General features: G+C 38.2%; 1 protein-coding gene across 3 annotated transcripts in view; it reads right to left on the bottom strand.

Moving 5' to 3' along the window:
* atg5 (ATG5 autophagy related 5 homolog (S. cerevisiae)) overlaps positions 1–25611 on the bottom strand; it is a 49433-nt gene that overhangs the window by 10913 nt on the left and 12909 nt on the right. For all 3 annotated transcript variants that reach the window (XM_026183750.1, XM_026183751.1, XM_026183752.1), the window contains exon 7: positions 11820–11937. In XM_026183750.1, coding sequence (XP_026039535.1) covers positions 11820–11937 — 118 coding nt within the window. The remainder of the gene's footprint in view (positions 1–11819; positions 11938–25611) is intronic.

Raw genomic sequence — 25611 nt, 5'->3', positions numbered from 1 at the left:
TTCATATGTTAACCGTTAACCTGCAGCAGCACAAGAACTGTGATTAGAAAAAATGCGAAATAATATATCTTAATCATAAGTGTCTTGATAGAAATTAATCATCTTTACCACACACTGAGCTTCTGAAAACACTGTGCTAGAGACACATTTGAGTCAGAAACAAAAACACTCCATCCACATTATGTTTTGTGGACTGAGCTTTTATTTGTTTAATGTACAGAAAATACAAACTTAATTTTAGCCCATACATGTAAAACTGACTTGACTTTTGAATTAATGCAACCGTAGCATTACATAAACTGGTCGGCAACACTACAAAAGTTTTAGGACATTTTGATTACCACTTTAAATATAAAACAAGCACAAACTTGCAATCACATTAAACATTATCTCTGTTTAAAATCTGCAATAAGGTGGTTGAGTTTATTAACATCACTGTATTGTGATTACTGCAATGAAAATATCAGTCCTAAATGATATCCCATTATCCATAGTTTATAACTTCTTTGACAAATCAAATTAAATGTGATTGTATATTTAAAAATAGACTGAGAAATATCCATTTAGAATAAGTTACTGTAACCCTATCTCAAGGAGTTTAGTGCCGTGGTTTTGCAAACGAAACCCGTCCCTACCGAGTTTACATTTTTGCTAAACGTATCACTCATACTCATACTTCAGTGACCTGAAGTGGCTACTTTTACTTATGGTGGCAGTGTTGCTGGTCTGCAGCATTCAGATGTGTATTAACACAATGAAAAGACATGGTCTTAGAGAAGCAATTGTTGCTGTCCATCAGTGGGGTTATAACAGATCACACAATTTGAAGTTTGTTACCCTATAGTGAAAAAGTCCCACAAAGCTGGTTTTGTTCATCTGGATGCAGCATTTTCAGTGAGAGGAACGCTATATCACACTTCTAAGTGACTTCCTCAGTCTCAGCTGACAGCAGGTTTCCCCAAAGTTATACACGGTACAGTTGCACATCAACTGAAACTAGTGCCGTTACCTAACAATGAGCCATGAGCTCAGTTTCATGATCATAAATATGCAGATTCTCATGATCACTGTTCAATGACCATGAGAATTCTCTGTTAAGCAATGGTGCTAGTTTTAAATGTTGTGCAACGATGCTATTTATGAGGCTGGGGAAAGCTGCAGTCAGCTGACACTAAGTCACTTGAATGAGTGATGAAACATTTCTCTTACTGATAACACCGTTTATAGAGAAACCAAATTGACTTTCTAGGATTTTCTGACCTTGGTTATTTAGCAAAAATCTAGCTATAAAGTGACAAAGATGAAAGAGAACTTTGCGCAAAAAAAAAAAAAAAAAAAAAAAAAACCCACCCAAAAACAAGACAGAGCTACATTTCAGACTTTAGAGGCCTCAGTTAACATGTTAAATCCTGTAATTCATGACAGTCACATCATGAAAAGGAATGAACAAGTGTGGCTTATTTGGCAGCATTGCCAGGGGAATGCCCCACACACAGGACCTGCGCACCTTGCAGTGTAAACCATTGAGTAAACCATGGACTCTTCTGTATACCAAAGGATTCTTGGGTCAACTGCGGGGCTGTCTACAACTAAAACTTGCCAAAAATCATGCAACAGAAAAATAATCCAAAGCATACCAATAAATATACATAACAACCAAAAAAAACGAAGAAATAATATGTTGTAATAGCCTGAACTCCAGACCTCAGCTGGGTTGCTTGAGCAATTTTGACTCAAATTATCAGAATTATAATATTTCTGACTGTCTATCAGTACATATGCATATTTTTATATCAATGTATAAATACAAAGCTGACACTTGTGAGACTTTAGAGGTGTGAGCATCACGGCAGATGCCTTTGTGTCAAAGTATCTGAGGATAAAACACAGAAAAGCATGAAGGAGATTTTCCTGGTCTGGCTTTTTATAGCAGATAACTGTGTTAAAAATATTCTGCAGTAGATCAAAAATGGAAGAAAACATGAATCGACATATGAACATTAACTGATGCTGCTGAAGTGAAGCAGGGCAAAGTTATAAAGCTAAGCATTTTGCAATTTGGGATAATTTGTAAAGGTTTACATATCTTCGATACTGAACAGCATAAAGCCTTTCTTGTGGGAGGTCATTAAAAAAACAAAACAAAAACAGCAGCATAATGGTGGAAGTGTGATTTTATTATGGTGGAAGCAAAACAGCAAAAGTAAGAGGGAATTAATGACAATGTTTATCAAATGTGAAGTGTAGTTTTAGCTGGTTCACTGAATTTGGGACAGAGAGTGACAAAACCTCCAGCATCAGAATCTGTGAGATGTTGGCTTTCAGCCCCAATGGCGTGTCTGTGTACGTAAACGATCCGTGTTTTGTGTTTACGTCTTTTACCTGCTCTCATTTGCTGTTTTAGCTGTTTGGTGGTTGTTGAAATAGTTTTGTGAGCTTTAACCTGAGATTCTGGCGTTTCTGGGAAAATACATTTAGATTTAAAAATCGATTCAGGATTCAATACATCGATATCATTTTATTCAAGCTAAAAAAAAATTTATCGTAAAATCTATTTTAATTAAAATGCTGATGCAGGACCTCAAGAGAGCAGTGCATATAACCCGATCATATTGTCCACAATAATAAAAGTATTCATTTTCACGTGATGTAAAAGTGTTAACAATTTAAGTAAAGTTATCAGTGATATAATGATTCTGTGTATCTACTTTTGCACAAACAACAAGACAAAACCAGACATGTTTGAGAATGAAAGCGATGTGTCAGCCTGTGATGATTGTTAATTAGAAGTGAGCTTCTTGAGCCTCTGACAAAGCACAATACTCTGAAAGATATGCAAAGAAAGTGTTGCCACTACAGGTGTAAACAACAAATTTGTTTCAACAGATGGCAAAGACTCAACATCAAGTACAACCAGATTATGTGGGAGGAGTATGGTATCATATTTATGTTAATAATTCCATAGAAGAGACGCTAGAAGCTGGTGATGTGCAGCCCAAATGTAAGCAAATGACTCAACAGACCATTACTGGAGAGCTCATAAATTATCACTTCATATGACAGTAAGAACAAACTGTAGCTGGAAATTAATCACGAAATTACACGGTAGAAAAGCAGCTGATTAAAGAGCTCAATTCAAGTTACAACATTCCAGTTTCAATTTTATTATGTGGCAAATTACTCATTCACACCTGAATGCATGGCAGGTTTGCTAAAAGAAAAAACAGTGCAACTCTTGCATCATGTACTGCTAATACATTTGAAGGGCAGCAGGACCAGTACGTGAGTCAGTGTGCAAGAGTTATTGTTGTTGTTTTGTGTTTTTAATTATATGAAAATCCTACACAGGCTGGTAAAACTAAAGTGTTATTTTATACTTTTACACTTGAAGTTGCAGTGTCTATTGCACCATAATGCTGCTGCTGCTGGTGGTGGCACCTTGTGGTAAAAAATTCACACTTTGAATTGCGTCATCATTGACAGTAAAACTGGAAAGGATGGGTGGAAATTGCCATTCATTTTACAATGTTCACTGTCCACCCCCCGACATAGAGGTCGGCTATTTAGGATGTGTAATACACTTGAAACATAGTGAGAAACCTACTAAACATTATGTAGATAAGATAAACTATGGCAACCATGAGTAAAAAAACAAGTGTATATGTTATTTCAGAGAAAGTAAAACACATTATTGACTAGCATCTTCCTCGTTATGTGGGAGGGGTGAAGATGGATGTTAACTTTCACCCTCTGAGTGCGTTTACCCATGCTGTGAAGCGTAGCCCTGATATTCTCCCAGTCTTAATGTCACACGATTTATATCATTATATTATCAACAACCCCTTACATTTTATTGAACAAGATGTAAAGGCCCACAAAAACGTGAATGCTTATCAGTATTTTGTGTGAAGATGGGCAACAAACCCCAGCCACTGGACTCTGCCTGGAATGTAGTTACTGGGTCAAGTGGACCCCGGTCACTGCTTGGGTATTTACCTGATTTTTATTCCATTTTGATATTGATACATCTGTGCATTATCCTTTAAAACTGTCAACATAGCTCATTTGTGATTAACAACAATAATACTTGTTACAACAGTAACTTGTTAAAGATAGCCATAATTTTCTGTCAGTAAGTGCTGCTGTTAGTTTACCCGTGTTATCCGTGAATAGTTCACCCCTATTCACGATTAACACAGGAACTTTTTATTTTTGACGTGGCTCTATCATGAGCAGACTTGCACTTAACAAATAAACTATCTAATGATGTGACGTAATCAAAATGCTGATCAAAGGGAAAGTAGTTAAAACTTTTAAGACACTAGAATCTAATGCTAGCTGACATGATGTTACCTTGTAGAGTTATGTTGTTGATTAGCCATCAACAGTCAGCTGTCCAAAGATGGGAGGGTCGCATGACTTATCTGCTGACGATAACTTATTGTGATAATATCAAAATTTAATTAAATATGTTCATATAGGATTTCTTATGTTAGAACCCAAACTTCAGTTCATGAGTGAGACTGAAACAGAAAAGTGATTAAAAAACCCTCTTTCTTGATGCAGAATATAGGGAGATTGTGAGGCAGAAAAAAAGAAGTAGTCATAATTTCTATGTAAACTTTCTGAGTGACAGGATATGATCGCTACCACTTATCACATCCAATATGGTGCCCGTGACATCACGTCCAAAACGTCCATATTGTCAGAAATACTATTATCAATTTCGTTTAAATATAGTGCTGTAATTTTTAGGCTATATTACTATATAATATATAATGAGGCTTACATCAAGTTATTACTGCTAAAAGTGGTTTTACAAGTAACTGAATCATGGTATGTGCCTATTTTCTTTCACAAAGTGCTTGTGCATTTTGTCTTGATTTTTTTAATTAAATAAATAATGACAAGATGCAATATTTTGTTCATGTGTTTTTCATCTGAGCTATGTCTTTTTAACACCTTGTGAAGACTAGACAAAAACAGTCTGAAAGAATTAGGCAAACAAAAACATGGTCTCAATGCAAAATGAATGATATATATCTATACAGGGGGTGCAAATAGCAGCATTGTGTGCTGAAAATTTACTCTGAAAATGTAATAAACATTTATAATAATACAGTATTTTGTTAGCTCCTCTTATTCATAAATGCATATTTAAGACTCTTTAAGGATGTGGAAAAACCTTGTACATGACAAAATTTTAACATCACCGATCCTACCAGCACAAGCAGTGCATTCATGTTTCCATTTGCTTAAGGTGTACAAGGCAATAGAAATTTTTATCAAAACATTCACATGCATCGCAGTCTTTTACAGTAAAGCTGTACGGATAGAATTAGAAAGCAGAAGATCTCAGCTGACCACATTTTAATCAACAATAGAAAGAGTCATCAAGCAGGCTTTCAAGCCATTCTGAATTCCCCTGTCTGGTGCACATCTCAGACGCCCCCGCACATGAACCATAACCCACTATATCTGCTGTATCAAAACAGCCACTGAAACCTACACTTCCCCTCGAGCCTCCGAACCAAGCCGAACCGTATGGGGAAGCCTGCCAATAGTGAGTGGGCTGTACCAAATATGTTACTGAAATGGGTGAACGTGGGAGGAGGAAAGAGGGTGCGCTGAGAGATCGCTGTGTGGATTTGTCACTCAAATAAGAGGAGGGTTGGTCAGGGTGGGGCTGTGGGGGCTATGATGAGGTAGGGGTTTTCCTACGATTATTCATGGACAATAATCAATGCAAGGGTTTTTCATGATTGTGCTCGCCTCCGATAAAAACCTGCAACTTCGCTTACAAGAACTGTCTGTCAAACACATGTCATGTGTGGGCAGCGTCACCCTTCAGGCTGTGATTTCTGTGGCAAATCTAAGCTAAATTCCTAACAAAAGCTTGCTCAGTAACACACCTGGTAGCAAAAAAAGAAAAAAAAAAACCTAAATAGATGAGACAGCTTCAGCACACGTCAGTGTTGACCGCTGCTTACAGGAAAATGTTGCTTTGGGTTTGTTTCCCGCAGTGTGGAGGGAACAAAAGCCTAACGGCAAATCAGGCTTTTCGGCCACCACAGAGAATGATTTGGGAATCCCCTCTTTGTATGTCTTAATTCAAGCCACCTCCATTTGTTTGCTACAACTGGTTTCTGGATCCTAGCAGGGTCAGCACCAATCCTCTCTCAGACATAACAGAGGAGGAGTTTGTTTGAAAAACCCTTGTTATTTGATGTTTGAAAGATCACACAGATGTAGAGCACCCCAGATTTTCTTTTTGTTCGAGTGCCGGCATAAAAAGAGAAAGGTTCTCTGAACTCTTCAAGAATAGTACCAGCAAACCCCCTCCCCCCAAACATCACCACCCCACCCAGTCGCTGAACACAAGTCCCGGTCTCACTAATCCAAACATGCCGCCATAATCCCTGGCTATCACCCAACTCATCTAGCAGCCAAGGAAGACGTGGAAACCAAACAAACGACAAGAGACAAAAGGCCACTTTCACCTTGATCAAGAAGGCAGGCTGGCGGACCCCTCTGGGAGGGAGGAGAGCAAAGAAAAGCAGATTTAACGTCAAAGACATGAAAGACATCGAAAGCAGACAGGGAAGATGAAGACTACACCTGAGATAGAGATAGATGATCAAAGAGGAAAAATGAGCCTTAGATCAGGAAAACTATACAGACAGAAAAACAAAAAGCAAAGCAGAACAAGGAAGAAGATTTATCTGCCACTACTTCCATTCTTCAAACAGTCAAAAAAGCAAACCTTAAAATATGGCAATGACTACAATGCATATAAAATGAACTTCTAACAACTTTCTTAAACTGTGACGGAAACTATGACAGCTGTTACGGTGCAGTACAGAGATGCCGCGTCTTGGCTGGATTTCACTGAAACCAAAGACATTGTACTTGCCGAGTTTCAAGCCTCTAAAGGCTGTGAAACTATGACAACACAAAAGACACGCAATGTACAAGGACAGATTATGATTTCTGAATTACTTTTTCACTTAAAGCTTTAGTTATTAATACTAGGTCAGGAGAATTTCTTGGTAATCCAGAGACTCTGTTAGACAACAAATGACAAGTGCACACCATCCACTTTTGTCATTCTCTGTTACAATTCATAATCTGCCACAGAAACGCAGTGCGCTACCCTACAGCTACACTACAAAACTATCCAATCTTAAAACTCTAAGAACTCATACAACTCATGATTCTGGCCGCTGACTTTAGGGGTTGTTGCAGCAGATCATTTGTACCCATAGCAGCCTGTCCCTAGCATGCTCCACCAACTAACATGTTCTCCTTCACTGGTTCTCTGCATCAACAAATCTTCTCTGTGGCATTTTTCTATTCCTAATGCCTGGCAGCTCCATATTCAGCATCCTTTACTTTATACATTCTTCCATCCTCTATACAAGTTCAAACGGTCTCAGCCCTGCCTCTCTTACTTTGTCTCCAAACTGCTCCACTTATGCTGTTCCTCTGATATAGTGATTTCAATTCCTGTCCATGCTGGGTGCTCCAAACAATATATTTTACCATATTGCTGCTAAGGCCCCAACACCATATTTTTGGCTCTGGAACGTAAAGTTAATGGCTATGCTCTGTAGCAGGTAGGGCGCTACCTCTCTATCTCCAATATTTACTTACTTTTAAGTCTGCTTTTGGGCTTAACCAACTCTTAAAGTAAATATCTTGTGCTTTGAGTTTTCCCATTTACTGATAAGTGGGTAATGTACAATGGATGTTAAAGGCTTTGTTCAACTGGGCTTTGAGGCTATAGAGGGGTGAGGGTAAACCAAAACAGTGAAGAAGCCGGCATCACACCCTAAACCCTTCGCACCATTTTTGTCGACATATACTAAAAAGCACTACTCTATTGTTTTATTTGAATTATTTTTGAGTGTACTAGCTGCAAAAGATGTGTTTTGTGTGCTGTGTTATTTGTTGTATAGAATTGGAAAAAAATCTAACATCTTGGGTTACTTTGATACAAGCAAATCTTGCAGTGGCTTGGTGCCGAAATAAAACTAATTACATACTTTAGGAGATTTAAAATATGATAATAATCAAGCTTTTTAGTGCTATTGTGTATTTAATGTAAAAAATTTTACATTTTCTGTAAATTCTGTGAATCTCAGGCAACTCAACTTGAGTGAAGTGTTTGCAGCTGGGCGTCGTCTACCTGGAGTCGAGTGTTTTGACCGATGCATGAAACTAGGGCTGTTCGATATAACGATGTATATCGGATGACAATATAAAAATGTCGTTTTTCATCGTTTCATTTAAAACTATCTTTTGTTTCGTGGTGTCGCAAAATAAACTGTTTACGGCAATATTTTTTCATGGTTTTGATGGTCACTACAGTGGCTATATTAATTTGTTAAAGTTCTCTCTTTCTCTTATATTTAATATAACCACACTACAGGCGGACAAGCGCCTGTTTTTATGCGTTGTCGTTAGCAACAACGACGGTAAAACCATCGCATGTCCGCTTGTTTATTTTCCACATAAACCTTTCACAATAAAGCTCAAGATCCTGTTGAGACTTTTCAAAATAAACTGAATCACGTGAAAGAGTATGCAGAGTATTTACTGATGAGAAGAAAAAAAAGAGCCGTCAGGTGCTAAAAAATAAACCTTAGACTCAAACGTTAGAACAGGCTTTTCCCCGCAGCACGCCGTGTAATAAATACTCACAAAGAAAACGGCGGCCGTTACAACTTATGTCTAAAAGTGTATAGTTTCATGCATCGGTTAAAACACTCGACTCCAGCTACATGACGCCCAACTGGAAACACTTCACACAAGTCGAGCTGCCCGAGATTCACTGAATTTACAGAAAATGTTAAATTTTTGTGATTTATATCGTTATTGGGACGATAGATGTCTTATATCAGGATATGAGATTTTGGTCATATCGCACAGCCCTACATGAAACTGCATTTTTAGACGTAAGTTGTAACAGCCACCATTTTCTTTGTGAGTATTTATTACACGGCATGCTGCTGGAAAGAGCCTGTTCTAACATTTGAGTCTAAGGTTTATTTTGAGCACCTGACGGCTCTTTTCTGTCCATGTCCCACTTTTCAGAACCAAACCATGTCCATGTCAGAGGTAGCCCGTCGTTTAGAAATAAGGTCCTTGATTTGTTTTGACTGGTCCTTCTGTTTGTCATCATTTCAGTTTATTTTGAAAAACCTCAACAGGATCTTCAGCTTTATTGTGAAAGGTTTATGTAGAAAATAAGTGGACGGCAAACGCTGGGTTTACCGTCATTGTTGCTAACAACAAAGTAAAAACAGTCGCTTGTCGTCCGTAGTTTAGTTATTTTAAATATAAGAGAAAGAGAGAACTTAACAAAAAGTAATAGGTGCATGTGAACATATTGGCCAGATTTTTACTTTTATAGTCATGTTTTTATTTTGGGGGACCTACACGTCCCTAGCTGGCTAGTTTTCTTCAATGGCTGCTCTATATCCTTGCGGAAAGCCCTAAATGTAAACAATCAGGGCGAGACAGAAAGAGAGTGAATGTTAAATAGACAGTTAGGCAGACAGAGGGAGAAGGGGGGCTGTTAATGGTTTTGTCTCTTTCATGCAGGTGAGTTTCCTGTGGGTCCTCTGTCCTAACACACTATTGTGTCCTTATCTACTTCCTCTCTCCTCCTGCGCAGACACTGCCTGTTTAGACTGCTGCTGCTCTCTTTCTCCTCCTCTCCTCTTATCTCTTCTTTCATTATTTCCATGCCTCCATCACAGCTGCAAGTAAACTGTGTATGCCACAGGTGAACAAAGCCTTTATACCACACTAGGTGTCATTTTATGTATATGCAACTGGCATTGCTCTTTCAGTTCACTTTATTTAAAAAAAAAAAAAATAATAATAATAATAATAATTAAAAAAAAGGATAAACATGTTGTTTGTAACTTTTTCCCCAAGTGGTCACTTTACAGAACATAGCCATTATCTTTAGGTTCCAGAGCTCAAAATATCATATTGTGGCCTTAGCAGACATCTGAGATTACTGCCCCAAAACCTGGACATAAAGTAAGTAAATCTCAGCATATTGATCCATTTCTCTCCTTATTCTTAAAACTGTAACACAGGCAACACAGGCATTCAAACTCATTTTACATCGTGGCCCAAATATAGCCCACTTTGATCTCAAGTGGACTAGACCAGTGAAAATGACCCTTTCTGTCAGTGTTAAGAGGTTCAACGACACACTGAATCCCTGGTATATTCTAATATAAAAAAGAAGTCTAATTTCAACAATACATTTCAGTTTTTTCTAGAGATGAAGAAATTCTGCTGTGGGAAATGAAAGACGTCTTTCAGCATGACTCTTAAATGTGTACAAGAAGAGAAACGTTTCCGTTAGCTCATTGCACACTTTCCTGTGAAAAGTTATTGTTAAATGGCAGAATATGTTCTTTTTAAAAAACATAAAATAAAAATAAATTATTTTACTGAAAACCCACTGTAAAAATCATACATTTTTCGAGTTGATAGTGAGAAACAGGTGTTGTCATTTGTACCAAACATCCCCCCCCCCCCTTCTTTTATTAAGATTACAGCTCACCTCAAGACTTTATGTCACATGACTTTGCCTCTTAGGCTACGTTCACACTGCATGTGAAAGCGCATCAAATCCGACTTTTTGACCCTATTCGACCCGTATCCGATCATGGTATGACAGTTTGAACAGCCCAAATCCGATACTTTGAAATCCGAGCGGGGTCACTGAATCCGATACATATCTGACGTTTTAGAAAGCGACTGCTGTTTGAATGGTCATGTCGCAATAAATCCGTCTTTTACGTCACTGACACAAGACAGACGCCAATTATCAGTGCCGGAGAAGACAAACGAGAAAGCATGGCAGCGGAAACCGGAGACGGAGCGAGGCATATGGGGAGACAATTCTATTCAAGCTAAACGACTCTGTGTCCATATATACCTCTGGTAGCAGCCCATGCTCCAAACAAGCCCATTGTTAAAACACGGGCTCTCTTTTTTCTCAGTGTTCTTCTTTCTCTAATTAATTTGTCAAAATTCTGTCGGTTTTGACTGTGCAAAATTTGTTAGACGGCTGCAACAACACCTACTAGCTCTGTAGCCGCCACTTTTACTTCCGTAAGCAGAGCGCGTTGTGTGTCTTCTTTTTCGCATGCAGGGTGCTTTGAGGGCCGTGAACCGTTCACACTAGAGCGTGTTTGCTGTCACATTTTATTTTGTAGTGTGAAGAACCACACACACAAAAAAATCAGATTTGATCAAAAAATTGGAATTGAGCATTAAGACCTGCAGTGTGAATATAGCCTTAATGACTCACAACTCTTTATCTACCCATCCCCATATCTATTCACATTTTCTGGCAACTACCACCGTTTTTCTTCACCGAGACCATCTCATGGTTATATTACCTTATTATCTCTGAGAATGAATCTCAGACATGTCTCATGTAGCAGCATAAAAAAAAGAAGAAGAAGAAGAAGAAGAAGAAGAAGGGATCCGTTCTTTTCTCCTCTCACTTCTGGAATATGGCATGACCCACATTTGATAAGAAAACCAAAGATAACACATTCTGTTACTTCTTGTGTTAACTGGTGGCGATGTCAGCATTACAGTCTTGTATGTTTATGTTAGTGATGTTATGCTTGTATTATTCCTGATGGCATTGCCATTATCTGTTATTAAGGAGATGCAAATGTGACTCCGCTGCTGACTACAAAAAAAAAAAAAAAAAAAAAGTGAAGACACAACATTTCACCCACTCCCTCACTTCGAACTTGCCTGTGTGTACCACTTACCATCATTTGTTATAGCAGCTGGGTACATTTCCTTTAGCAGGTCACCAAGGGTGTATGCATTGCCTTCAGGTGAAACTGGTCGAAACAGCTTCTGGATGAATGGCCTATCGCTCATTGCCTGTAAGTAATGAGAGTAGAGGAAAGTATAGAATCATAACTATAGTATATCAAACATGAAATTTGAGTTTAACATCAAAGTTTTCGGTAATAGTTCTCCGGGCTTCTTGAGGGACATTCATTGCTCTTCTTTGGATGTTGGCTGCCTTCTGTTCTGTTCAGTAATGCCTCTGGAGAGGCCAATCCATGACTGAGTGTTCAATTGTTTTTTGTTCTACCCTGGTACACTTTTACTGCACTGGTGTTGTGTTTGGACAACAGTGAGTGTAGGCACTCACTGCTGAACTGATGAAAATTTCATATTCTCCCATTCATAATACCTGCTGCCACTGATTTTCAATCTAGTTCTTGTATACTTTGGCATACTTCAGCCTTTTCACCTCCATAAAAATAGCTTATTGAAGGCTACCGTTCCAATGAGACCATTTCTGACGAGGCTTTAGTGAACACTAGATGAATTAACCAGAGGCTCAGACGTTAGGTCATTGCTAGTTCATAACTTCAAGTCAGACATTAAATATGGATATTCATTCCAACTTCCATGCTAAGGAAAACTAATAAAATTTCAATATTTTACTCATCAGACATGTGATATTAATTTGAAAAATTCCTGGGAAATGCAGACAAAATATCCTGTAAGTGGGCCATTTTAACATGAGAAAACACCAGAGGAAATTTTAAGGCGAGAAAGAGTTCACAAGGTTAAGATGGAGGAAGGAGTCCAAAACACTAAGCACGCAAATGCTGTGAATAAACAGTGTTCTGAGCTCAGCTGAGAATGTGTTGCTTTGATGAGCTTGACTGCTTAGAATGTGATTGAGCAATCTACTGCATTTCAACATATGTTACAAGTGATGCTGACATGTTTTACCAATTTGAACAAGCCTGGAAATCATTAAAGAGTGCTTTAGTATGTACTTGGCAGAAAAATCAGCTTCTACCAAAACTAAAAGCTCATCTGGCTCATCCTCAGGTTCTCAGAAGCAGAGAATAGTTCAGTGAACCATAGAATTAAATGTGACATCTTTTATTGTTTCATGATAGGAATACTCTTCTCCAAGAGATGGTTTGAGGTTATGGAGAAGGTGGTTTTCTCAGTAAACTGGGTTCTTTCTCGCTGTTCCACAAAAGTGCTGCTGCATAGTGAATAACAAATAAACTGAACAAATATTTGATCAAAAACCAAATAATGAAAAGCAGAAAACTGAAGAAAACTCGCTAATTATTATTTATCTTCGCCGTTCCTTGTTTCCCGTTTACCCACATTTTGTACATTCCTTCTACGATAAGAGCTTTACTGTCTCAGTGAGACAGTTCTGGGTAACAGTGACCGCTAAAAGCCCAACATGTAAACTAAGCAACTATTTATAGGGCAGTGAACAAATGTGACGTATGTAGCAAATATCCCTGAGAGTGTTCATCACAGGTCTTCAGATGCTGCAGATTGCTCAACCAGCCACCACATTCCCTGAGTGAGATGTGTGGGAAATTACCAGGAGGCAGCACAAAAAAAAAAACGCAGTAGACTGTGTCAGAAGCCGATAATGGACTTTGATTCAAGAGAGTCTTTCCTGGCATATTGGCATGCCCTTTGTCACAAATGAATGTCACTACTTTCAAAAATAGTGAGCCAATGAAAACAAAACTTTCTCTTCAGTGATGAAAAATGCACGATTGGTTTTAAAATGGTAGATGGGCTGGCTCTTATGTAGACTCACACCACACCGCTTTATACAACATGCCTCACCCACCCATACGAGCATTTTTTCTACACCTAAATACTATCTAGTATTCATACATGAATAATTGGATCAGAGAGCAACTTAGGGTTCAGTATCTTGTCCAAGAATACATGGGCTTACAGACTGGAGCAGCCTGGGATCAAACCTGCTCAGGATGACCTGCTCATTCCTCTGAGCTACAGCCACCCCAATATGTGATGTTAACAGCAAATAAAATAAACACAAATAAGAATACATTTACAAATAGCATCATTTTACCTGTTAGGATAAAAACTTTAAACTGTAGAAATCACCTAACTTAAAACCACACTTCAAAATATAAAAACGTTTTTTCTCTCCTCTACACCAGTCTAGGTAGAAACCCACTCTTTGTGGTTTCTTCCTGTTGAAAGATTTTTTCGACTCCACTACTGCCAAGCACTAAAAGGGAAATGTTGGTTTCCACCCAACTATATAAAGTGCCAAAAAAAGTATTTTCACTTTTTAAATCATTATTAGTGAATAATAATAATAATAATAATAATAATAAATATCTAGGGCAAAATATCTGTGTGCATCTATGTTCTTCGTAAGGGTTTTTCTCCCTATCGCTTCAGAATCAAGTTAAAAATTCATTAGTTCTTGTTACAGTGACCCATGTCCTCTGGACTCAATCCAGATGTCAGCAACTCTTTGTGACTTTTGTGTGCCATTTGATTGATGAAGCGAAACATTACACCATGAAATTTTATTTTAAATGGTTGTATGTTTGACGGAAAATTAACCAATTACTGAAATCAAGAGAAGCAAACTTGTGCACCACACCCGTTTGCAACAAAGCATGAATGCTGTCTTTGCTACATGTTGTCCTAATCTGTAAATCATCAAAAGGAAAAGCACTCCCATGTATGCTCACTTTTGTATCAAGTATTATAATAAAGCGAATAATTGACTAGGACAATGAAAAAAAAAATCATCTGCAAAGATTATATCTCCTTTTCACTTAAATTTTGAAATTAATTAGATTATTGCCTATCCCCAATTATCCAATTATTAAATAATGAAAACAGCTGTAGTCATAAAGTCAGTTTTAAAATGTGTGTACATCACAAAATAGCATCTTTTTAATTGTATTGCATAAAACTATGCAATCATTTTATTACAATTAAATTCCACTGGGAAATTTTGGGCCTTTCTCTACCTGCTGAGCATTGTAAGACAATGGAAGAAATGTGTCCTCACAAAGAAAAACCTAGTACAGGCAGATACCCAACCTGAGGTGTCAAACGGAGAGTCTGACACACTATAGGGCTAATCATGGAGCCGTAAAAAGGAAACCAGCAAGGACAGGGATCGAATAACCGAGTGGTAACTACGCACCACAGAGCCAGGCGTGAACCAGCAAGAAGAAGCTTGCAGTAGAGGTGCGAAGCCTATGCTCAAGTTACACAGAAAAACTGAGTCACTGACAGGAAGCATGGCCTTTCGTGCGGGATCATCTCCAAGGGCCAGAGCAGAGAGAGTGTGCTAAGTGACAGCTACTTCATTGCATTTTTAAATTGGCATCATGAATTATTGAGCCAGTTGGCATACAAAGAAGGTGCTATTGATCCCTTGGGAGAGAAGCGTGATACTGTTTGGATGAAGACACTTTTCTTTTTAGCTGGCATGACACCTTAGCTGCTACAGCAGCCCATGACAACAAAAAGAGGGCGAGGTGTCACTGGGATTCAGGTGAAAAGAGATGAACTGCTCTCGCTGAGTGAAAAGAACAGTGGAACTCAAGACGTCGGCTAATTGATGGAGGAGATTCAATCCACCTAATTGAAGGCAAAACAATGGATGACGCCTAAAGCACTGTCAATCCATATGTGTTTCTACAGACTGAGTGGGGTGAGGCAAAGGATTACCACTGAACTCTGAGACCATCCATTGGTATATTAAAGTTCCAACTTCATTTTCCTCAGAGCTTGACATGGACACCTACGGAGGAAAAACTATCACACGACACTGACACGTTTGACAGAAGTGGGCTTTTGATACACTGTTTTACTTTGGTCTCTGTGGCATCACCAACATTTAAGCACTGAAAAACAACAACTACAAACAGCAGTTTGCATTTATTTAATAATCTAGAAGATAACATAATACATCAACTATGGTTACTTCTGAAAAAAAAATCAAACATATCAGTTAATATAAATTTTGCTAGTACCTTAGTCTGTGCATGAGGCTAGAGTAACAAGGGCTATAAATTACCTTTTTTTTTTTTAAACCAACGTTATTGCTTTTGTGCTCACAGTAGAGCTGGGCGATATGAGATTTCTTCATATCACGATATGTTTTTTTCATTTCAGGCGATAACGATATCTATCACGATATAAGCCAAATAACTATATTTGTAAGATTTAAATGTGCCGTTGCTCACAAGTAAAATGTGAAATAATCAGCAGCTTGTTTTTATTTAAATATTTATTTCCCATAATAAGTTCAACAGGGTAGATGTACTTAAGGAACATGAGACTTTTTCAGATAAATAAAGGCAAATATTGCAAACTACACAAAAGGCAGCCGCTAAAGCGTTTAAGTTTCAAAATAGAACAAACGAAACAGACTAAATTGTCAATTCCACTTAGAAACAAAATATTAATTCTAAAAATAAATCTTAGTTTGTTTTAAAGAAGAACAGACACAACTGACTAACTTTTGTCAATATCAAATAAACTGAGAACTAAAAGGAAATTCTCAATCTCTCCTTGTTGTATAGCTTAGCTTTTCAAACAGTTTTAACAGTTACTTTAGTCTGACAAAAGCCGAATGACGAATTAGCGCTTCCAGTCAGAGACTGAGGCTACGTCCACACGTACACGGGTATTTTTGAAAACGGAGATTTTCCGTTTTCGTTTTAAAAAATAATCCCGTCCACACATAAAGGCAGAAATGAAGGAAAACGCTGCTATGAACATGCCAAAGCAGCAGGTGGCGCTAGATTCCTAACCGTGCAGAAATATTGGCCAATCAGAAGTCTAGAAGCCTCGGTGGGAAAAAGTAAACAAAGCTGGGGCATAGAAGCAGAACCGAGTCATATGTGTGGAGGGACAGTAACTGTGTGTATATGTAAGCATTTAAACACTGCAGAGAGTAGAATTAACAGTATTGTAGAAATTCATTTCACCGAAACAATAACGTGGCGCACAGTGTGACGCATGCACCAGTTTATTGTATTTCCAGACTTGTTTTCGGCACAATTTACAGTGCACGCTACTCTGTTTTTTGTCAGACTTGAAATAGCCGAAATACCTTCACACTACGGAACTTCTATGGCTCTTCCGTTCGACAATCTCTCCGGCGTTGGAACCATCATCTGTTTTCTCTTCGGTCACGCTCGGTTGATTTTTCTAGTCGGCACACTCATTTCCTCCATTACCCGCTGGCTGCTTCCCAAACAAACACACGTGCGGCTTGGCACTTGTGCTGTACGTTACAAGTCACGCGACGTGACGCTGCGGCTGTGATTGGTTCGGCTCTGCGCTACTTAATTTGGATTGGCTGGTCTTTTTTTTTTTTTTTAAGAGGTCTATCGCGATAGCTTAATTTCTCTATCGAGTAAAAGTTATATCGCGATACATATCGTTATCGTTCTATCGCCCAGCTCTAGCTCACAGCTATAAAAAGTCATGTTGAAAAATAGGTAGTTATGGCAACTAGTAGTCTTGCTAGCAGGTCATTCTACCATAGCTAGCTAGTGCTGCCTTTTCCATGACTTAAATGGGAACTGGAATCCAAAGTTATCCCAGACAGAGAATACCCTAACACCAAGCGATATATACAAAATAACTAGGGGTGGGGGTTTAACGTGCTATTTTCGATTAATTAGTTTGAAAAAAAGTAAAGCATCTAAATGCACTTTGCATTACAAAGGAAAACTTTTGTCAATGCATGATTTCATGGTATACCGATTATGCTAGCAGTTTGAGTACCAACAAAAAGTGTCAGCAGACCAAACTTGATGAAATGGCTGGCTTCAGGACCAGAAACCAGAGGAAATTAATAAGTCAACATCGGACAAAGTTGCAAATTCTCTCGCAAAATGGATTGGTCTGGACTGGAGACCACTGTCAGTGGTAGAACATAGGGGGTTAGAAAATGCGCTACAGATTCAGATGAGGAAGCCCTGTGTAACCATCAGCAAGACAGACTACAGTGGTGGTCCAGACGAGCAGGGACCCACCCACAGCTTTCTGTCCTGGCCTGCAACTATTGGATTAGTCCTGCCACTTCTGTCCCATGTGAGAGACTTGCAGGTCACATAGTAACAAAAATGCGAACTTGAGCTCTGAAAATGTGAACAGGCTAGTTTGTCTAAGGCTACATTCACACTGCAGGCGAAAGCGCATCAAATACGATTTTTTTTGACCCTATGCAACCCATATCAGATCATGGTATGACAGTGTGAACGACACAAATCCAATATTTTCAAATCCGATCTGGGTCACTTTTGTATGTGGTACTGAATCCGATACATATCCGATGTCTTAGAATAGTCATGTCGCATTAAATCCGTCTTTTACGTCACCGACACAAGACAGACGCCAATTATCAGCTCCGGAGAAGCACCCAATAAGACATCGCGAACGCTTCCTGGCCATCCAGCGTAGATGTCAGTGAAACTGTTGGGAAGACAACGTTGGAAAAACGTGAACATTTTATTTATACTGTATAATCTGCAGATTCTGACAGGATTCTGCGACTATCCTTTGAAGCACCGCTCCTCTAAAACAGCAATAAGGATAATTATTAGGTTATCTACATTATTATGTAAAAAACAAAATAACTTGGGAAACGTAAAGTCCAAAGTCTTTATATTAACCCTTTAAGACCTACCATAGAACCAAGTCTGCCACAGCTTATATTATATTTTTACATGCTGTAGAGCCATTTTTGGGAGCTTTTCAAGTTGCTATACATCAATACAACCATTACAGCCTAAATTTTAATAATATGCATGCATAAAGTGCATAGTAATTACATAAATTGCAAAAAAGTGCAATAAACTACAAAAAAAATTAAAATCGTTTTTGTTTTTTTAACATATATTTCTAGTTAGAGAAATTTAAGAGGCTTGTCCCTCAAAACTGTAAATACAAAAAAGTTGCACAAAATAGTTTCCCACCACAGGAAATTTATTTTGAGTGTCTTCATAGTTTTATTTTTGAAATACACCAATTTCTATACACTGCAGGAAAAACGAAAATAAATATTATACTGCAAATTTGCAAAAAAGCAGCATGTGCATCAAAATAAACTATTTCCAGCAGTGCAATATGAGTCCTAAGCATCCCACAAACGACACAGAAAGTCATGAAGTCAAACATAACTTTTAAAAACACCAGTATAAGCTCATGAGGCCTTGATGGTAAAAAAAAAAACTACATTTCCGTAAAAATGACGTCACTTCCGGTTTCGGGCAGGTCATGGCAGACATGCGAGAGTTCACGCTGATGGACGTAGGAAGTGTTATGAACAGCTGATCGGATCGGCAAAGCGTGTTTCTGGAATATTATGTTTTTGTTGCTGCAAGTGCTTTTTATGCAGTTTTTGCAAAGCTGTATGTGGAAGGAAACTGTGACCTAGGGCAAGCTGATGGCATAAGATGTAAGTACAACTCCTCCGGTTTCATATGCAAAAAAAATTATTGCGCTAGCTCACATGGTTGCAGTGCTACCGGGATTTAAAAATAGTTACGCAAAACGGAGCGTGCCCGCTCTGACCAGTTTTAAAGGGTTAAGGGCCATCAGTCAAACAATATTGTTTGCTCTGGGTCTAAACAGAGCACGTTGTGTGTGACGTCTTCTTTTGCGCATGTTTGCTGTCGCATTTAATTTGTAGTGTGAACGAGCAGACAAAAAAAAAAAATTGTATTTGATCAAAAAATCGGAATTGAACATTAAGACCTGCAGTGAACGTAGCCAAAGTAACTGGCTGAAAGAGATGGACAGTAAATTGTGAGTCCAACAGATTTGTTATTTTTTGCACCAAAATGTTTAATGTTCACACTGTTTTAGCCTAATGTACAAAATAATGTTAGCTAAGGTTATTCAGAGTTTAAAGGTGAAGCTGTATAAATAAACTTATAAGTTTCTGCCTTATTTTTTTAAGAAGAAAAACTGAACTTTATGTTAAACTTTTTATTATTATTATTATTTAAAGACAATACCATTTTGAAAATGTACTTAAAGTTCTTAAAATAACACTTTATTTTGAAGTCTGCACAATTTTGGCCAGGGATTTTTTTTTTCCCTCTGTTTTGCATTGAAATGCAGTTTCAATGCATTTTCCCCCATAGATTAAAAGTGCTTGAGTTTACAATATTTATGTCCATGTCTATAAGTTATGCCCAATAAAATCCTTTAAAATTTAAAAAAACAAACAAAAAAAAACCCCATTTGCGCTTTGGGGCAAATTTTCTTTTGCGATTAATCAAGATTAATTAATTACAAAATATCTAATTAATTAGATTTTTTAATCGAGTCCCACCCCTAAAAGTGAAAAAACCAGGGGTATTTTACTGTCTCGTAGGGTTAGGGTTGTTTTTTTGTTTCAATCGCTGCACAATTTCTGCTCCAAAAGGCTTGGCAGTAACAGCAGATTAGAAATACTGGAAACTTATTACTGTAAATGCTGCAAAACATTCTTCCCGAGTTCAACAAGCAATTCACCTGTTGCCTGTGGCAAGATTACGCACAACTGTTTCCAGCATTCCCAAGTTTTGTAATTGTCTGTGTAGTCATCACCTCCCCCTCTTCTCACTCAGCCATTACAAGATATCTCGGAGGCAATAAACCTGTATTCTTCGAAGCAGGCACCCTCCGAACACCACAACAGAGGTTGCTGGAGGCGGACTGCCTGCTTTCACATCAGGGGCTTGTGACTCAGCACTTAGTCACGGAGCAGGAACAGAGAGGAGTACCTGTACAGCAACAATGTAAACGGTCTTCAAAAGCAGGATAGTAATTTTCACTTTCCATGCAGCGAGACGGTCGGCCCTGTTTGCCTCTTTAAATCACTGAGTGGCGTCACTGCTGGAGCAGAAAGATTCACTTGGTTCTTTGGTTTCCAGTGTATGCACACACACACACACACACACACACACACACACACACGCTGAATAACACGAGAAAAGTGCTCAAGTGGAAGCAATTTGATGACAAATACAAATAAATGAAAATTGCAACACAAAAACAGAAGCTTGAAAAGGCAGATGTATAAGTTCACACAGAAAGGTAGTTGTGAAAAGTATGTCAAGACCATCAAAAAGCTATTCTGAGAATTCGTGGTTGTTCATTAACCTTACCTAAATAATTTACACTGTTACAGCCTGGAGGGAAAACAGGGTTTAAAATATAAATCTGTCAATTTGATCTGACCAGAACAGAAACAAAGCAGCATTCATAAAAACAGAAGTTTAATTCTACGAATAATAATTATTAATGATGTTTGTGGGAGACAATGCAGACACACGCACACACAGAGACAAATGTGTTGTTCGTGCCAATGAGGTGTCTTCATCTCCATAAGGACAGCAGGCCAGACGGAAATGAGCCCTCTGTTATTTGGACTGAGTGTTGTCATTAATTCTGTCTGCATCAAACCCAGCACATGTTATTTACACTAAAGACCACAATCTGGCTTTGAAGGACTCACTGAGGGAGGGTGTGTGTGTGTGTGTGTGTGTGTGTGTGTGTGCGTGTTTGTAGGTGGAGGGTAGGGGTGTCTTTTTTCAGTTGAAGGCAGCCTCGTGTTAAGTCATCCACAATGACTCCTGAGTGCCAAGCAGCTTTGTTCTTCTCAGCGTCTATATCATTTCAATTCTAGTCTATCTAGTTTTTTTTTCCAAAGCTTGTGGCTTAGCTTGATTTTATCATGCTTGGTCTTGCCATAACAAATCTAGCTAGCAAAATACTATACTCATAGCAACAAAATATGCCTTGGAGAGCTGCTACAAACTTTGTTGTTTCAAATAAATTGTAATTTTTTTTTTCTTGCTTTAATTCCTTCCTTTGTTTTGGCCTTTGTAGTGGAGCATAAAGCTTTTTAATTAAAGGATAAATCCAGTTCTAGATCTTTTCCCCCTAATTCTAGGACTCACTCTTCAAAAGTATTAATGTTCCACTCAAAAAGACAAATCTGAGGAGCGTAAACTCCAACAGGATTAATGAGTTAGTTGTGTGTGTAGAGACCAAAGCCAAACTTTTAAGTGTCGTTAAGAGGACCTCTTCTGACCTGGTTAGATTACCATGGTAACTGCATATTTAAAGATGCATAATGCTGTATATTTATTTCTATTCTTAGAGTTTCCTACTGAAATCAGCTGTACAAATCACTAGTTATTTTCCTGATGACATTATCAAGAGCAATACAGATTCTCAGTTGTAGGGATATTTTTTATTTCCAAATCTGTTGAGCCAAACTTTGCTAGATCAATATCCATATATTCAAATAGGAATGCTGAACAAATAAGTATATTTTTATGCAAGCTCCTGATTTGCTGGCTGGTATGTTCCACACTTGTGATACTGCTTAAAAATCAAAGCAGCCATCTTTATTTGTCACAGATAACAACCATAAAAAAAAAAAAGACTTTCACTTCGGCTTGAATAAAAAAAATGTTATTTCTATATATCAGCCATTTCCCCTGGTGTTAGAAATAAATGGCAGCAACGAAAGAGCACTTAGTGATACAATAAACATGGGTTAGGGTTAGAATTTACAAATTTACAAGTTGCTGCCTGTGGACATTTGAAATGTACTTGGCAAACTGAGTATAATCCATTTTCTGAACAATAAAACAAATGTGCCCTTTTATGACCCTGATGAACAAATCCTGGATTAAGAAGGAAAGGTAGTAACTGTTGTTGTTATGCTGACTATGTCTAATAGGGTTCTTAGGTTTTGTTGAGCCAACCACTGCTTCTTTAACATCGGCCTAGAGACCTGTCAGCAACCATTTGCCAACCACCAGTCACAAATGGGGAAAAATGTGTATTCCCTAATGAGTTAATGCTTCCTGGCAAGTCAACTTCTTAAGTCTCATTCATGCAGGCCTAGAGACTCATCAGCAACCTGTTAACTGTTGATCGCTAGGGAAAGCGTGTATTTTGGCTGCCGACAGTGGTTTCTGGATGTTGCTGGAAGTTGCTAGTATGAAATTAGTTGCAAAGAGGTATACGGTGCTGCACTGAAAACCTCCTTGTAAATGCTTTATTTGCTAATAGGTTGCTGTTGTTCTGTATGACAGACAGCAGCAACCTGGCAGCAAATACAGGCAAACTACTCAACAAGTGGTAGTGAAAGAGTGAAAAGTGGTTTAGTTTGTGCTACTCATGGAGGAAAATTGTGAGTCGTTGCAAATTAGCTGGTGTCTTTCACACTAACGACAGACAACCGCAGCAATCTGCTAGTGACCAAAGCAATCATAAGGCGGCTTTTGGTGCAGCATCATCTTTGCAGCTGAGCTCGGCAGACGACCACTCACAACCAGTCAGAAACATGCATTTTTCTCTTGATACCAGTGGTTGACAGATGACTGCTAACAGTCCTCTACAACTGTGTTGTTGAAGCATAATCCAAAGAAAGGTCTGGCTGTGTTGAACTAGCTTCATACTACTCCTCTGGGTTTGCAATGAGTTTTTAAAAACATTGAACTTAAGATGATCAGGTTTAGCCAGACATTTTCAGACACTGGATATGTAACACTTATTGCTTAATTGAACCCTTAAAGTGAAATAGACCAGTCTTACATTATTGCAAACATAATACTAGAAGTGATGGAACAAGCCATCATGTAAACTATGTGGAAGATTTAACAATACACCAAGAGGTGTTATTAACTCGGTTCTATTTTGATTATTACAGAATCCAAAACTGTTCCTACTGCTATGCTGTGTGATCATACAGGTGCAGCTGTGCCATGTCATATCGCCAGTGATGTCAATGTACGTTTTTACATGATATAAAAGTATCATATTGCAATATTAATGATATGGTTGTACAACGAGACTAGCCCAAGCATATCTGAGAACGAGAGCTGTGTGGCAGCCTCTGATGATGATTTTGTGGCTATAAAGATAGCTACATCAACAACCTCTAGAAAAACACAATACTTTGCAAAATATGCAAGAAGACTGTTACCGCTTAAGGTGCAAACACAACGCTTGTTTCACCACTCGAGGTAAAGACACAATCGAGGTAAAGACACACTTGTCGAGCACAACCAAGGTATGAAAGCACGCGAGGAGGATATATTAGCAAAAGTAAACAAATGACTCAACCGAGCATCTCTGGATCAGTCACTCGTTGCACTCCATATGACAGGAAGAGCAAACGGTGGATAGAAATTACTGATGCGGTTACCTGGTGGAAAATCAGGGCCTTAAGCAACTGGTTAAAAACCTCAACCTATGATAAAAAATATTTTTTACCTGAGATGTTTTAATTCACTTTTTAATTTGTGGCAATATGCATGCCGCTAAAGAGTTACATGGTTAAGTGACTTTAGTCATAGCACTATATTACAGCACTTCACTATCCTGCTGCTGCTGGCAGCTTATTAAAATAAATTCACACTTTAATTTAAGTAGTTTGTCACCAATGACAGAAGCTCGTTGGAAAAAAAAGGATGGAAAATGCTCTTCATTTGTTTCCGCGAATAACCCTGCTGCCTACAAGCTGCAATCATGAGAAAACATTGCTTTTTTAAAATTTCAGAAATATCATTCTTGGAAATTTCCTTGAAATACTGTGAAGTAATTTTGTGTCTATATTGCCCACACCTAGTTGGAGGTATGTAATCAGCATGTAATAAACTAATAAAATAAAGGAATAAATGCCGCTTAACTTTGTCAATTAGGAATTATTACTGAGTTATCCCCAATTAGCCTCATTACCTCAAACTGTAACTATGTCATAAAGAAGCATTAAGTCTGTAGACATAACACCGTAGAGCACAGCATTTGAGAGAAACGACAACAAACAAAAACAAAAGGGTGTCTGGTCATCTAGGTAAAAGCAAAACGTTGCCTTTCTAAAAGCAGGCTACTTACTTAGCCACAGTTACTGCTCAGCAAAGCTGTGCCCTACTTATGAAACAGTACAGACATTCATGAGTTTTGGTTTCTCCAAACAATTTTTGCAAACTTCTGTGGACACTCATCGCACTTTAAGACCGTGAAAGTAATTGCCAGCACTGCAGAAAGCTGCAGTATTTTTAAGATCATAATGAACTGATTCTGTTCCCACTCTTCTTTAGACTTTCCAGACTTTCTTTGGTTGTAAATATTTAGCAGTTTGTAAGACTAAAACCACATCATCTCCACAACAATCCAGACTTTTCAGGAATGATGCTGACATTCTCTAGTGTATTTGGAAATTACAATGTGAGCTCGTAACAGGCTTTGATGCTACAATTGTCATGAAACCAACACAGCTCATAAATGACCATTGAAACTTTCAATTAAGTCATGAAAAATGTCCAAAAGTAGAAAGGTTTGGGTTTCTTCAACCCACGAGAAGTTACATAGCTTTGTGGCTGCAACAAGTGCATGTCTGAGAGGGCGGGCTGAGCTGGTTGGACTGCATGTTTCTGTGTACCACTTTAAAGCGTCGCTAATGTTTTATTACTGAAAACAAGAATGCTTTTGTTGAAGTGTAAAATGTTTTATTTATGTGCTGAAGATGTGAAAGTAAAAACAAGCATTTTCAGCTTTGAATTTCATGCAAAACAGTCAGCGCTGACAGTGACTGACAGCTGCTGCGTCGCCCTTGTTGTTGTGTAGAATGTAAATGCTGCCATATGTGGAGCCCAGCACGTCTAATTAAAACTTAAAACACTTGATAATAAATCGTCATGATGGGAAATTACCAGCAGTCACAGCAGATATGGTGACGGAAAAATA

This window comes from Astatotilapia calliptera, chromosome 11, assembly GCF_900246225.1.
Source record: "Astatotilapia calliptera chromosome 11, fAstCal1.2, whole genome shotgun sequence".
NCBI lineage: Eukaryota > Metazoa > Chordata > Actinopteri > Cichliformes > Cichlidae > Astatotilapia > Astatotilapia calliptera.
Note: the sequence above shows the minus strand (reverse complement) of the source record. Positions and strands in the feature narration are given on the sequence as shown.